General features: G+C 34.8%; 3 protein-coding genes across 4 annotated transcripts; 1 reads left to right on the top strand and 2 right to left on the bottom strand.

The window, feature by feature from the left end:
• Positions 1-99: 99 nt before the first annotated feature.
• Positions 100-2,679, bottom strand: LOC100267150 ((3S,6E)-nerolidol synthase 1-like). The gene is made up of 7 exons (XM_019218308.2): positions 2,364-2,679; positions 2,001-2,265; positions 1,542-1,914; positions 1,233-1,451; positions 1,014-1,152; positions 678-926; positions 100-564 (listed from the first exon to the last, which is right to left on the bottom strand). The coding sequence occupies exons 1-7, from the start codon at positions 2,664-2,666 to the stop codon at positions 274-276; spliced, it is 1,839 nt and encodes a 612-aa protein (XP_019073853.2). The 5' UTR covers positions 2,667-2,679; the 3' UTR covers positions 100-273.
• Positions 2,680-7,668: 4,989 nt separating this feature from the next.
• Positions 7,669-8,808, top strand: LOC132254470 (small ribosomal subunit protein mS78 (rPPR3a)-like). Its single transcript, XM_059740186.1, has one exon. The coding sequence runs from the start codon at positions 7,669-7,671 to the stop codon at positions 8,806-8,808; it is 1,140 nt and encodes a 379-aa protein (XP_059596169.1).
• A 1,822-nt stretch (positions 8,809-10,630) lies between these two features.
• Positions 10,631-13,085, bottom strand: LOC100266449 ((3S,6E)-nerolidol synthase 1). 2 transcript variants are annotated; one of them, XM_002263681.5, is made up of 7 exons: positions 12,783-13,085; positions 12,420-12,684; positions 11,961-12,333; positions 11,652-11,870; positions 11,433-11,571; positions 11,099-11,347; positions 10,631-10,985 (listed from the first exon to the last, which is right to left on the bottom strand). In XM_002263681.5, the coding sequence occupies exons 1-7, from the start codon at positions 13,083-13,085 to the stop codon at positions 10,695-10,697; spliced, it is 1,839 nt and encodes a 612-aa protein (XP_002263717.3). In that variant the 3' UTR covers positions 10,631-10,694. The 2 variants fall into 2 exon arrangements, with proteins under 2 accessions (XP_002263717.3, XP_059596330.1); XM_059740347.1 differs by having other exon boundaries at positions 11,084-11,347; positions 12,783-13,062.
• Positions 13,086-15,640: the final 2,555 nt, after the last annotated feature.

Genomic DNA, 15,640 nt, shown 5'->3' with positions numbered 1-15,640 from the left:
CAGGCTCCCAGTATGGGTTATGTTAGTTTCTGATTTTCGGATCTTATCAGTTGTACTTTTTACTTCACTTTTATCCAGTGTAAGATAATAAATCTCTGATTCATAAACCAATTCCAACACTTCCGTATCCTTTTATTCTTTCTTTTAATATGGAAGCTGGCTACCTTAGCTACCATTATATGAAGAAACGAAGAGACAATCCTGTACTGATACATTAAGCACATCAGTGGCTCTTATATTTTAATTTTTTGATTCTATATATATAGTACCTCCCTACAGGGGAAATGCTTCAAAGAGGAGGGACTTCATATGTTCCTCAAGGTGTGGAAGACTCTGATTGTCATCATAACTGTACATCAAAGGAACCATCCTTGCAATGTTAAGGGAACCCTTTGAAAAAGAAGTTGAAAATGGATGCTGAGAGAGGCACTCCTTGTTGAGGCGCTTCCATAAGTCTGAAATCATATAGGTCACATTTTGCCGTGCATTTTCCATGGAAGAGCCTTGGTGTTCCTTAATGTAGCACTCGATGTATGACCCGTCGTGGCCGTCTTGATTCTCATCCTGTCAATGAATCCATGAATGTGTTAGTGTTGATTTAAAACTAAGTAGGCTAAGACACTATCAGAACTAAGGAATTAAAGACTTGAGACATGAATAACCTGGTTTTACATTACCTTGGCGCTTCCCAGGTCGTCCCAAAGACGAAGAATGGCAGCTGTGGAAGATATGATGCTGGGGAAGTCATCCACAAGATCCACATTTCCCCTGGTTATGCCATGGCCCAAGAGAAAGAACAAGTGAACAAGCACCACATGTACCCCTGAACTGATGACCCCGTTTTTCAAGTACTCGTCGGCCTTTGGCACATGCCCAGAGGCAAACCATTTGGCTTCTACTAGAAACGCATTGCATAAACTCATCCACTGTAGCAACAGAGAGAATCCGTTTAACATGTGGTGCTTGTAATTCTCGTGAAAATTCAATATCCATAGACAAATGAATGTACATACCGTCTTCCGTAGCGAGTCTACTGGGTTCCACCCGTGCTCTTTGTAGACCTTGTTGCTGATTTCATTTGTGATTTCATCTAGAGTCTTGAAGCATATCTTCATGTAGTTTGGTAGCGTCTCGAAAGCAGCTATATCCCATCTGCATGCAAAAATTAACGGGTCAATTTAGTGGAACTTTGGTACGGTGATGAATGGATTAATTCCATTGTTGATGCCTACCTATTGACAGCTTCTGTAAAGAGAGTGAGCTCATCAAGCGTTCCATGAACATCAAAAATGTCATCGATTATATAGATCATAGAGATGGGTTTTGTGAGCTCAACCCTTTGCTCTGACAAGCTTGGATCGGGGAGTACTGCCATGGGCCACATGTGCCATTTCAGTGGTTGGTCTCTTGCAAATTTCAACTCCTCAGCCAAACCTAGGTCTTGCCACCATCTAATAATATGATGGGTATTTACGATTAGAAGAGTCTTAAGAATATATGAAACCAAAATACTTAACAGGTGAGTCAGTTTTCAAACTTACTTCGAAATTTGAAGTAATTCCTGCTGATGTATGGATTGAACCATATTGAAATCCGCTTTTGCAAGTTCTTGCAAGACAGTCAGCCATCCATTTGGCCCCTGGAAGTCCTTAAGGAAGCTTTTGGCCATGAACCTTGGCAAGCTCTTATGATGGGGATGCTCCAGTGTATGCCCAACAACTGTAGCTTCGTGGTGATCAAGATGTTCCAACCCTGCGTTAAGGAGTGTGCTGCTGAATCTTTGGGCTTCCTCGAGGATATCTTCTCCTTCTATACTCAGTTGTGAAGCTTCATATAAACCCAACAATCCCTTGATGTCTTTGCTGAGATTTTGTTTAAACTTCCCCTCCTTGTTCTTGAAGTTGTTAAACACATCTATTCATGAACAATAGCCAGTAAATTCCTATTTGAAAAACAATGCGACTCATAACAAATTTTGCTGAAGTCAAAAGAAATCCCACCTGCAGGCACATGGTAACCTTCTTGTCTCAATAGCCGAAAACGAAGAGCAACCTCGTAGAGATCCTGAATGCTCTCACCGTGAGTGCTGGCTTTCATATACTGTCTCTGTAGAACTGCTTCAATTTCCTCTTTGAAGTGGTAGTCAATGCCCAACCTTTGTATGGCATCAATCATCATCAAACCTTCCAGCGTATCCTCTCCAACTTCACTGAATACGTTTCTAATTTCATCCAATCTTTGTGCATGCTTGATGTAAAATTCATCCTGCAAGAGAAGCGTGTCAGCCGCGCGTAGTTATTCGATAGCTAAAATCTAGCAGAATAAGAATTAAAAGAAAATGAAAACGGAGACGTAAACTTAACAGTAAAGCTGAGATGTTGAGATTGATGATTATGCTTTCTTAAGGGCTTATAAACCAAGGTGTGGTCGTGGGCAATGCTCCATTTCTGAGCAGTAGGCACAAGCACAACATTGTTGAATTTGGACTGGCCTAGCTCTGTGAATTTGTTAGGACCAACTGGAGGAATGGAGCAAGCGTAAAAGGCAGGAGAGAATCCCATTGGGAGAGCGAGAAGGAAGAGTAACTTTAATTCAGAGGGATAGAACGAAGGATTGAAGTTTGTGTTGCTGATACAGCACAAGGGACCAAATTTATAGAATTTCATAAACGCGGTTTGTGTGCTTACATTCTACTGGATAAGTTTACCTTCCTAGGATGCATCTACTGACTAGTTTCGCAGAGGCCATGTTTTACACGTTCCAAAATGTGAAATATCTCTTCTCGTGTCTCACGATAAAGCACACATGGGGAAAAAATTGCTGTCACTTCAAATATCTGGACGACAAGTCAAGGAGTTTGTGACTTTGTCGGACAGAACGTACACATGTGGACCAATCTTCATGATACTTATGTAAAATGAATTGGTTTATTAAAAAAATGTGATTATTCTGGATTACAAAAAAGTGTTGGTGATTGTTGCAGAGGAAATGAAATAGAAGTTATCATATATATAGCTAAGACAGTTATTGTACAATCTTGGTTTTTGTAACCCCAATAATGTTTGGCAAAGAATTTTTTTTTTTTTTTTTAAAGTTTCTAATAGTTTGATTTAGTATACAAAATAAGATTTATATATTTTAAAATTATTTAATTTTATAAGAGAAAAAAATGGAAAGAATTTAAAGCTAAATATAAAGACAATTTATTAATTGGGTATATGTTTTTATTTTTCTATTTTTCTAATCAAACGTAAAGTATCCAAAGAAAAAAGACGGTGACATAATTCAATATTTTTCGACGTAAATGGTTGACCAATCTTCTTTGTTGTCCAAGATGCTAAGACTTTTATTTAACAACTCTAGTAAAAAAAAACAAAACAAAAAAAAGAGTCATTATGGTTATTATTGTACTTCAGGTATTGTCAAGGACTACTTTATGAAAATTATCAATAAATGAATTGTTTTTGTTTGAATCCTAAAATGAAAAACAATATATAAAGTAACTTTTATGAGGTGAAACTAAGTTAAAAAAACTAAATTAATAACAAAATGGATATTGATTTTTAATTCAATTCTAGAGCTTTACACAATCCAACTTAAAGTATAGAAAAAGAGATAACAAGGGTTTCTTAAGTAAAATGATCTTAGGATTTTAAGGTCTTTGGCATTTCGCAACCAATTTGAGTTTTATAACTCAAAACTACATCTGAAACCTATTTTTTCCTTTTTTTTAAAAAAATTCCTAAAATCATCAAATGGATGAGATTAATTACTGGTTTAAGGTTTAACTTTTTAACCCTTCCTACTCCTTATAGTTTTGTTTCGGGGTAAATAACGATAGGGAAGACCATGATAACTAATGATCAAGAGTTACCAAGAATCATTAGTATCAGGTAATAACATACCGTATCATTTCCTAAACTAACTCACAAGAATATGATAAAAAAGTGATAAATTGTAATTCAACCAATAGTTAATCTCATTGTTATAATGGTTTATCCATTGTCTCTATAGGTTTCCTAACCTTTATGTTTTCATGCTTTAAGCTTTGAGTTGACTTTTTAGCCTCTCATGGGGGTGATGTCACATTCACAATCCATAATAGGGTAAAAATTCGTAATTTGAATCAAAAGAAAATAAAAACAATATATTCAATAAAGAAAACCAAAGTTCTCGTTTTCTTCCCCACAAAATTATTGAACTCCTGGTAAACCCTAGAACTAAAAGAGTTTTTATAATATCATTAATTACCTAACATGTGACACACTCTCATTGGTCATTTATTACAAAAAAATATTTAAAAATGACTAAATAAAATAATAAAATGGTGATTTCTAGTCGTATGAGGCCCACTTAGGGCAGATGAAGTGCCCTAGATGCAATTCTTAAGGTAAAAGAGGTGAAATAGTGGGTGAATTTGAAATTGGAGTCATTTCGAATTGGATTTCAAATTTATAAGTTGTATTTCGAATTCATAAGTTGAATTTCAAAATGGTCATTTAGTTTTACGCAATTATCTTTAAATGACCATAACTTCTTCATTTCAACTTCGATTTGCATATTGTTTGAAGCGTTGGACTTCTAACTTCCCAATATTTGAAGTGATATTTAGTATGCATAAAATAGATCACAAAAAGTGCTCAATTTTTTTCCTCAAGTTCAAAGTACACGTTACCACTAGATTTTGAGTTTCAAACTTCCATGCAACTTGATAAATTTGCTTCATGCCGCATAATCTATGTTCGCTTGCCTTCATTCTTACTCCATAATGGTTATTTCTCATTTTTCACACTCATGATATCCTTGTCTTTCTTTTCTTCATGGTCCATGAGCTTTTGACTTGCTTATTTCATCATTTAGAACTTTCTTGATCTTCCAAAATCTAAGGTGATTCAACTTGTACCATTTTCTTCCATTCAACTTGAGATAAATCTCCAAAATACAAGTTAAAGTCATGGCTAGGGCCTTTGTATCGATTTAGGTCAAGTTAAGTGATTTGAGTGTCCTCTGGTGCACAAATCATATCGAATATGTGCCATTAAAGCACATATTTGGGCTTCAATCAATGGTCCAATGCTTGCTTGCCACATGATAATTTTCTTGTCTCAATAGGTGAAATTGAAGTGCAACCTCATAAAGATCCTCATCACAATCACCATGAATGCTAGATTTCATATACTGCTTCTTCAAAACTACTTTAATCTCCTATTTGAAGTGATAATCAATGCCTAGGTGTTGTATGACATCAATCATTAGCATGCCTTCCATTGCATTTTCTCTTAGTTCGCTAAATACATGCTTAGCTCCCTTTAACTTTTGTGCATGTTCATTGTAGAACTCATACTGTAAAGTTAGGAACTTAGAAAGTTTGAAAATGCATGACATAATAAGAACTACAAAAAATTGGAAAGTAGTAAGGCAAACTTAACAGTAAAATTGACAAGTTCAGGTGGATGGTTATCTTTCTTTAAGGGGGTAGAAACCAAGGTGTGATCCTGGGCAATACTCCATTTGTGAGTATTAGGCATAGACACAATTCTGGTGAAATTAGTCTTGCTTATTTCTCAAAAGTTGTCTAGGTCAAGTACTACAGGAATGGAGCAATCGTAAAAGCCACTTGGAATGGAGATTTTGAGAGATAGAAAAGCAGGTAAAGAAGATATAAGAAAAGTAAAAGTCTAGCTAAATAAGGAGTTTGCGATGAAAGACGTAAGAGTGACAAAAAAAAAAAAACTTGGAATAGAGATTCTAAGAGGTAGAAAAACAAGTAAATTATACCTAAGTCAGAAATAGTACATTGAGAAAGTTCTTCATAAGTTCAATATGTAGAATGTCAAACCTGTTAGTACTCCATTAGCAGCTCATTTCAGACTTTCATCTACCTTATCTCCACAATCAGATGATGATGTTGACTATATGTCACGAGTTCCATATTCTAGTGTAATGGGGTCTCTCATGCAGGTTATGGTTTGTTCACGTTAAGATTTATTATATGTAGTCAGTAGATACATGACAAATCCTGATAAAGAACATTGGAAAGCAGTTTAGTAGATTTTTAGATACTTGTGTGGCTCAATTGATGTTTGTTTGCATTTTGGGAGAACTAGAGATGGAGTCATTAGGTATGTCGATTCTGATTTCGTTGGTGACCTTGATAAAAAGAGATCTCTTAAAAGGTATGTTTTTACTGTTGGTGGTTGTGTTATTCGTTGGAAAGCTACTTTGTAGACTACAGTTGCTTTGTCTACTATCGAGACCAAGTACATAACTATTATAGAAGCTTGTAAGGAAGCTATTTAGTTGAAAAGACTATTTGGTGAACTTAGTGACAACTTGTAGATTACCACAATTCTTTTTTTTTGTGATAGTCAACTATTTTCCTCACAAAAGATCAGATGTTTCATAAGAGGACAAAACACATTGATATGTAGTATCATTTTATGCGTGATATCATTGCTCATGGTGATATTGTTGTGGGCAAAGTTAGCACCCATGATAATCTTATTGATATGATGACCAAGACACTCCTTGTAGCCAAGTTTGAGCATTACTTGGACTTGGTTGGTATTCATTGTTGAGTTGCCCTTTGGGGTTTGTGGAAGAGGTGAAGAGCTTTTGATGAAGATTGGAGTTTGTTTTTAATTCCTTACATTGGAATTGATGTCGAGGTGGAGATTGTTAGAGTTTGGTGACCTAGATTCTTTTTTGGTCCAACCTAAAAAGTTTGCGGTGCGACATATGTAGTGAATAAAATTTATGGATTTTTTGGGGGTCTATGGTGGTAGCGAAGGGATTGGGCCGATAGAATTTAGGGTGTATATATATATATGTGATGGTGTATAGGATTTAGGGTTATGCAGTAGCTTGTTGATTCTCTTCCATTTTATACCAATTTTTTGATATAATGGATTTTCTTCTCCTCTTCTCATGGTTTTTCACTTAAATCTGTGTTATTATTTTCTTGTTACTTATTCTCGTTTTTCTATAATAATTAATTTGGAGAGGGGAGGACTAAGGGTGAGGTCCTTAAGTTTATTCAGAATGACAGTAAAAAAGACAATTACATTCTGTTTGATTTATCCCAATTCAAGAAATGAATTTTTCGGGAGTAATTAGAAGAAATGAAACTTAAGCTAAAACCCTTGTTTAATGAGAGTTGATGTCACATGTTTGGTGATCAGTATTTTGCACAAGATTTTACAAATTTCAATCCACTTCCTAGATGAGAAATTTTGTTCAAACATTCTGCTTAATTTGTAATTACTCAGCAAGTCCTGGCACTATGTTGAACAAAGGATTTCAAAACCAACAGCAAGCAGTGGGAAATATTCTTGTTTTTTTTTAATTTTTTTTTATATTAAAAAGGTTTGTTAAATCGGCAATTTTTTAGATAAACATTATAATTATATTTTTCTTGAAAAACAATATAGTACATGTTTGGGCATAGGGTAGTACATGCTTAAATAATATAATGTGTCTAATGAAATAAAATAAAATATTATTTTAATAAAAATTATTATGAGTAATAATATTTTAAACTGCGCTGCCTCGAGGGTCTACCGTCCGATCTGAGTCAGCGTTGGCTCCTTTTATTTCAATACAACTCTGTTATACTCCCAACAGTTTTTTATCCCCTACCATTCTGCGGCCCAACGTTACACAGCAGTAATGTCGTCTCTGGCTCGTCGTCTCCGTGGCATCTTCACCTCACCTCTGCCGGCCACCACCAAAACTCCAGCTAAAACCATCAAGCGTTCGTCTTCCAATAACTCTACACTTAAAGAAATGATCGACAAGTTCAAGAAATCCTCAGACTCCAAGCGATTCCGATCCCGCTACGGGTACTACGAGAAAGCGGTCCTCACCCTAGCCAAGGCCAAAAAATTCTCATTCATCGAAGACATCCTGGAACACCAAGAACAGTACAATGAGATCTCCACCGAAGTCTTCGCGGTCAGACTCATTACTCTATATGGGAAAGCGGGCATGTTCGAGCATGCCCACAAACTGTTCGATGAATTGCCAAAGCTGAACTGCGAGCGCACCGTCATGTCCTTTAATGCTCTTTTGTCAGCGTGCGTTAATTCGAAGAAGTTTGATAAGATTGATGGGTTTTTCCAAGAGTTACCGGGGAACTTAGGGATTGTCCCCGACGTCGTTTCATACAATATTCTTGTTAATGCATTTTGTGAGATGGGGTCATTGGATTCAGCACTTTCGGTGCTTGATGAGATGGAGAAGGTTGGCTTGGAGCCTGATTTGATTACGTTTAATACCCTTCTCAACGCGTTTTATCAGAATGGTAGCTATGCTGATGGCGAGAAGATATGGGATTTAATGAAAAAGAATAATGTTGCTCCTAATGTCAGAAGTTACAATGCCAAGTTGCAAGGAGTGATTTCAGAGAATAGAATGTCAGAAGCAGTTGAATTAATTGATGAGATGAAAACCAGTGGGATCAAACCTGATGTGTTTACTCTCAATTCTTTGATGAAAGGCTTTTGCAATGCTGGAAACCTAGAGGAAGCTAAAAGGTGGTATAGTGAAATTGCGATAAATGAGTTGCCTCCTGTTCGGGCTACTTACATGACGCTCATCCCATTTCTTGTTGAAAAGGATGATTTTGAAATGGCTACTGAGCTGTGCAAGGAAGTCTTCAGAAGGCGCTGGCTTATTGAACCGGCTTTATTGCAGCAGGTGTTGGAGGGGCTGGTTAAAGAGTCAAAAATTGAAGAAGCAACTGAGCTTGTGGAATTGGCAAAGTTGAAGAAGTTTAGCATTACACTGGAACTGCCTTCAGATAAATAGTATATTTTTGTTGTTGAATTTTTGCAGTGATTTATCACTGCATGCTCCCAGTTTGGCTTATGATAGTTTCTGATTTTTGCAGTGATTTATCCCATGTGTTTAGATAATAAGGTCTATTTGGTTGCTGTTTTTAAAAACTGTTTTTATTTTAAGAACAGTTTTTTTGTGTTTTCAAAAACAAAATTATGTTTGAGAATTGGATTATGCAAAACGGTTTTTGTTCTCAAAAACAAAAAATACATGTTTGGTTGAGTTAATAAAAAAGTTTTTTAGAACAAGTAAAATAAAAAACATATTTAAAGGTTTTTTTTTCTTTAATTAACTTGATATCGTAAGCATATAAATAATTTTTAAATTTATATTTTATTAAAATTTAAAAAATTATTCTCAAATTTATTTACACCAATTATAATTTTTGTTAACTTTTAGTAGATAAATATGAACATGGAATATGATATAGATAAATAAGGTCAAAAATTAATAAAATAAAAAATAATTCAAATAAAAATATAATTTTTATACCATTTAAAAATAATTATTGATTTCCTAATGCAATTTAAAATATTATAAGATAAAAAAAAATTACATGATATAATAAATTAAAAATGATTTAATTGTAAATATAAATATATTTACCATGTTCAACATATAAATGTATCTTATACAAACCATGTCATTATTTATTAAATATGATATTGCCTTTTACATGATATAATAAGTTAAAAATAATTCAAGTATAAATGTAACCTTTATAACATACAAAAATAATTATTGATTCACTAATATAAACCTATTATTAAAATGTTGTTTTTATAATTATGATTCTTTTAAAAATATATTTTTTAAATAATTATTGATTTTCTACTTTAATTTGGAATGTTATAAGACAAAAAATTTAGATTATATAATAAATTAAAAATATTCAAATGTCATCCAGGTTATTCTCATTAAATCTCATGGTGCATATAAATCATAACATTCCAGTTTTACTTTACTTTCCCAAATATAGTTTTCCCCGTCCCCATGTTCACCCGATTGCAAGTTTGCAACCCACGATAGAAGCTCTCCCTGAATAGTCGTCGTCACCAGAAAAGGTATCCAATGCTTAGTCCACTTAAATCGACGTTGAGGAGTCACCATCCATCAACCGCAAAGCTCCCATGCTTCGTTGATTGTGGTGAGGTAAGTGAGCCTTCATCTGTCTGATCTCTCCTCTTCTAGACTTAAAAGGAAGTCACGACTCAGTTAAATTTCAATGTTTCTTCTTCCTCTGATTTTTTTGGAAAATTTTATGATCTTTATGTAATGATTTGAAAGGGAAAAAAATCAATGATTTGAATTAGAAAAACTTCTGTAATTTAATTGATTCAACCGAGTTACCTTATGGAGTTACCTTCGTTTCGTGCTACTAGAGATGCCGCCACTATGCTGGAGAAGAGGAAATGTGAGAACGGGAAGAAAAAAACATGGAGAACAATTGTTCTCTTATGATTTTTTTTTTGTTCTGTAAACAGTAAAAAAAACAGGGAAAACAACATTTTTTTTGTTCTCCAAAAAATGTCATTTTGAGATTCTCCAAAAAATGTCATTTCAAGAACACGAATAACAAGAAAAACAAAAACAATTTTTTCAACTAAACAAGTTTTTAATGTTTTTTGTTTTCAAGAACAGGAACAGTTCTTGAAAACACCAACCAAACAACCCTAAATCTCTTATTTATAAACCAATTCCATCACTTCCGTATCCTTTTATTCTTTCTTTTAATATGGAAGCTGGCTACCTTAGCTACCATGTATGAAGAAACAAAGAGACAATCCTGTACTGATACATTAAGCACATCAGTGGCTCTTATATTTTATTTATTTTTTATTCTGTATATATAGTCCCTACAGGGGAAATGCTTCAAAGAGGAGGGACTTCATATGTTCCTCAAGGTGTGGAAGACTCTGATTGTCATCATAACCGTACATCAAAGGAACCATCCTTGCAATGTTAAGGGAACCCTTTGTAAAAGAAGTTGAAAATGGATGCTGAGAGAGGCATTCCTTGTTGAGGCGCTTCCATAAGTCTGAAATCATATAGGTCACATTTTGCCGTGCATTTTCCATTGAAGAGCCTTGGTGTTCCTTAATGTAGCACTCGATGTATGACCCGTCATGGCCGTCTTGATTCTCATCCTGTCAATGAATTCATGAATGTGTTAGTGTTGATTTAAAACTAAGTAGGCTAAGACACCATCAGAATTAAGGAATTAAAGACTTGAGACATGAATAACCTGGTTTTGCATTACCTTGGCGCTTCCTAGGTCGTCCCAAAGACGAAGAATGGCAGCTGTGGAAGATATGATGCTGGGGAAGTCATCCACAAGATCCACATTTCCCCTGGTTATGCCATGGCCCAAGAGAAAGAACAAGTGAACAAGCACCACATGTACCCCTGAACTGATGACCCCGTTTTTCAAGTACTCGTCGGCCTTTGGCACATGCCCAGAGGCAAACCATTTGGCTTCTACTAGAAACGCATTGCATAAACTCACCCACTGTAGCAACAGAGAATCCGTTTAACATGTGGTGCTTGTAATTCTAGTGAAAATTCAATATCCATAGACAAATGAATGTACATACCGTCTTCCGTAGAGAGTCTACTGGGTTCCACCCATGCTCTTTGTAGACCTTGTTGCTGATTTCATTTGTGATGTCATCTAGAGTCTTGAAGCATATCTTCATGTAGTTTGGTAACGTCTCGAAAGCAGCTATATCCCATCTGCATGCAAAAATTAACGGGTCAATTTAGTGGAACTTTGGTACGGTGATGAATGGATTAATTCCATTGTTGATGCCTACCTATTGACAGCTTCTGTAAAGAGAGTGAGCTCATCAAGCGTTCCATAAACATCAAAAATGTCATCGATTATATAGATCATAGAGATGGGTTTTGTGAGCTCAACCCTTTGCTCTGACAAGCTTGGATCGGGGAGTACTGCAATGGGCCACATGTACCATTTCAGTGGTTGGTCTCTTGCAAACTTCAACTCCTCAGCCAAACCTAGGTCTTGCCACCATCTAATAATATAATGGGTATTTACGATTAGAAGAGTCTTAAGAATATATGAAACCAAAATACTTAACAGGTGAGTCAGTTTTCAAACTTACTTCGAAATTTGAAGTAATTCCTGCTGATGTATGGATTGAACCATATTGAAATCCGCTTTTGCAAGTTCTTGCAAGACAGTCAGCCATCCATTTGGCCCCTGGAAGTCCTTAAGGAAGCTTTTGGCCATGAACCTTGGCAAGCTCTTATGATGGGGATGCTCCAGTGTATGCACGACAACTGTAGCTTCGTGGTGATCAAGATGTTCCAACCCTGCGTTAAGGAGTGTGCTGCTGAATCTTTGGGCTTCCTCGAGGATATCTTCTCCTTCTATACTCAGTTGTGAAGCTTCATATAAACCCAACAATCCCTTGATGTCTTTTCTGAGATTTTGTTTAAACTTCCCCTCCTTGTTCTTGAAGTTGTTAAACACATCTATTCATAAACAATAGCCAGTAAATTCCTATTTGAAAAACAATGCGACTCATAACAAATTTTGCTGAAGTCAAAAGAAATCCCACCTGCAGGCACATGGTAACCTTCTTGTCTCAATAGCCGAAAACGAAGAGCAACCTCGTAGAGATCCTGAATGCTCTCACCGTGAGTGCTGGCTTTCATATACTGTCTCTGTAGAACTGCTTCAATTTCCTCTTTGAAGTGGTAGTCAATGCCCAACCTTTGTATGGCATCAATCATCATCAAACCTTCCAGCGTATCCTCTCCAACTTCACTGAATACGTTTCTAATTTCATCCAATCTTTGTGCATGCTTGATGTAAAATTCATCCTGCAAGAGAAGCGTGTCAGCCGCGCGTAGTTATTCGATAGCTAAAATCTAGCAGAATAAGAATTAAAAGAAAATGAAAACGGAGACGTAAACTTAACAGTAAAGCTGAGATGTTGAGATTGATGATTATGCTTTCTTAAGGGCTTATAAACCAAGGTGTGGTCGTGGGCAATGCTCCATTTCTGAGCAGTAGGCACAAGCACAACATTGTTGAATTTGGACTGGCCTAGCTCTGTGAATTTGTTAGGACCAACTGGAGGAATGGAGCAAGCGTAAAAGGCAGGAGAGAATCCCATTGGGAGAGCGAGAAGGAAGAGTAACTTTAATTCAGAGGGATAGAACGAAGGATTGAAGTTTGTGTTGCTGATACAGCACAAGGGACCAAATTTATAGAATTTCATAAACGCGGTTTGTGTGCTTACATTCTACTGGATAAGTTTACCTTCCTGGGATGCATCTACTGACTAGTTTCGCAGAGGCCATGTTTTACACGTTCCAAAATGTGTAAGTATCTCTTCTCGTGTCTCACGATAAAGCACACATGGGGAAAAAATTGCTGTCACTTCAAATATCTGGACGACAAGTCAAGGAGTGTGTGACTTTGTCGGATAGAACGTACAAATGTGGACCAATCTTCATGATACTTAGGTAAAATGAATTGGTTTATTAAAAAAATGTGATTATTCTGGATTACAAAAAAGTGTTGGTGATTGTTGCAGAGGAAATGAAATAGAAGTTATCATATAGCTAAGACAGTTATTGTACAATCTTGGTTTTTGTAACCCCAATAATGTTTGGCAAAGAATTTTTTTTTTTTTTTTTAAAGTTTCTAATAGTTTGATTTAGTATACAAAATAAGATTTATATATTTTAAAATTATTTAATTTTATAAGAGAAAAAAATGGAAAGAATTTAAAGCTAAATATAAAGACAATTTATTAATTGGGTATATGTTTTTATTTTTCTATTTTTCTAATCAAACGTAAAGTATCCAAAGAAAAAAGACGGTGACATAATTCAATATTTTTCGACGTAAATGGTTGACCAATCTTCTTTGTTGTCCAAGATGCTAAGACTTTTATTTAACAACTCTAGTAAAAAAAAACAAAACAAAAAAAAGAGTCATTATGGTTATTATTGTACTTCAGGTATTGTCAAGGACTACTTTATGAAAATTATCAATAAATGAATTGTTTTTGTTTGAATCCTAAAATGAAAAACAATATATAAAGTAACTTTTATGAAGTGAAACTAAGTTAAAAAAACTAAATTAATAACAAAATGGATATTGATTTTTAATTCAATTCTGGAGCTTTACACAATCTAACTTAAAGTATAGAAAAAGAGATAACAAGGGTTTCTTAAGTAAAATGATCTTAGGATTTTAAGGTCTTTGGCATTTCGCAACCAATTTGAGTTCTATAACTCAAAACTACATCTGAAACCTATTTTTTCTTTTTTTTTTAAAAAAAAATTCCTAAAATCATCAAATGGATGAGATTAATTACTGCTTTAAGGTTTAACTTTTTAACCCTTCCTATTCCTTATAGTTTTGTTTCAGGGTAAATAATGATAGGGAAGACCATGATAAACAATAAGTCAGTGACACGCCAATTCACTTTATTGGTGGCCGGTGACTCTTCTAGCCAACCACTATAGGCGGGACCCAAAAAGGTTGTACATCTTTATAAACTGTGGCTGATATCTTTTGCACTTCTATGATTGCTACTCGCCAAATGTCAAATCATTAGGAGTTGTGCACTCTTTAAAAAATGTTATAAGCGTTTCATTAATCAAATCTCGACAAACTCCAAGACAAAGGGCCGGAGGCTTTTGTATCGACGTACAGATTCCTATTGTGTGATCATTACGGTGCCACACGTTTAAGATTTATTTGAGGTAGAAAAAATATGTTTGATTATTAAAAATTATTTTTTATATTATTAAAAAATGAAAAATAAAGTATTTCAAAAAATCTTTTTTTTTTTTTGGACAATTGTGTTTTGAATCCACTTGAACTCAAAAATTAAGCTTTGATCCATATAAATTCATCATTTAAGCTCAAGACCTAGAGAAAGTGTGAAAATTGAAAAGAATGATATGAAAAGAAATGACATTTGCTCACTACGAAAAAAAAAGAAAAAGAAAAATATTAATTTAAATTTCATTCTGCGGCCCAACGTTACACAGCAGTAATGTTGTCTCTGGCTCGTCGTCTCCGTGGCATCTTCACCTCACCTCTGCTGGCCACCACCAAAACTCCAGCTAAAACCATCAAGCGTTCGTCTTCCAATAACTCTAGACTTAAAGAAATGGTCGACAAGGTCAAGAAATGGACTGGCCTAGCTCTGTGAATTTGTTAGAACCAACTGGAGGAATGGAACAAGCGTAGAAGGCACGAGAGAATCCCATTGGGATAGAACGAAGGATTGAAGTTTGTGTTGCTGATACAGCACAAGGGACCAAATTTATAGAATTTCATAAACGCAGTTTGTGTGCTTGTGGAGTTTTGACAAAAAAAAAAAATAATAGTATTTTTCTTTTTAAAAAAAATGATTACCTAACCTGAATTCAAACTAATACTCAATTTAGCACACCTAAACCATGTAAGATTCCATATTATAAAACCGTATCAATCATAGTTTTGAATTGTTTTTTAATTGGTCAAAACTCTAGTCACCAACAACACATCAAAATGTTTAAGTAATTTTATCTTTTCAATTAAATCTCTTTAAGTTTTTAGGGGTATCTCATTGTTTTATCGAAAACAAAACCCTTTTTGTTCATTTCAAGCTCAAAATGAAAATAAAATAAAAAAGCCAAATCTATTTACAATAAAAAATTAAAATGCATTTAACCCAAAAAAATTTACAATAAGAAACTAAAATACACTTAAACCGAATAAATTTACAAGGTTCTTATAATAAAAATCTATTATGATACTTTTTTTTTAGGG

Source organism: Vitis vinifera, chromosome 10 (assembly GCF_030704535.1).
Source record: "Vitis vinifera cultivar Pinot Noir 40024 chromosome 10, ASM3070453v1".
Classification (NCBI taxonomy): domain Eukaryota; kingdom Viridiplantae; phylum Streptophyta; class Magnoliopsida; order Vitales; family Vitaceae; genus Vitis; species Vitis vinifera.
This window is presented reverse-complemented; position numbering and strand designations above follow the sequence as displayed.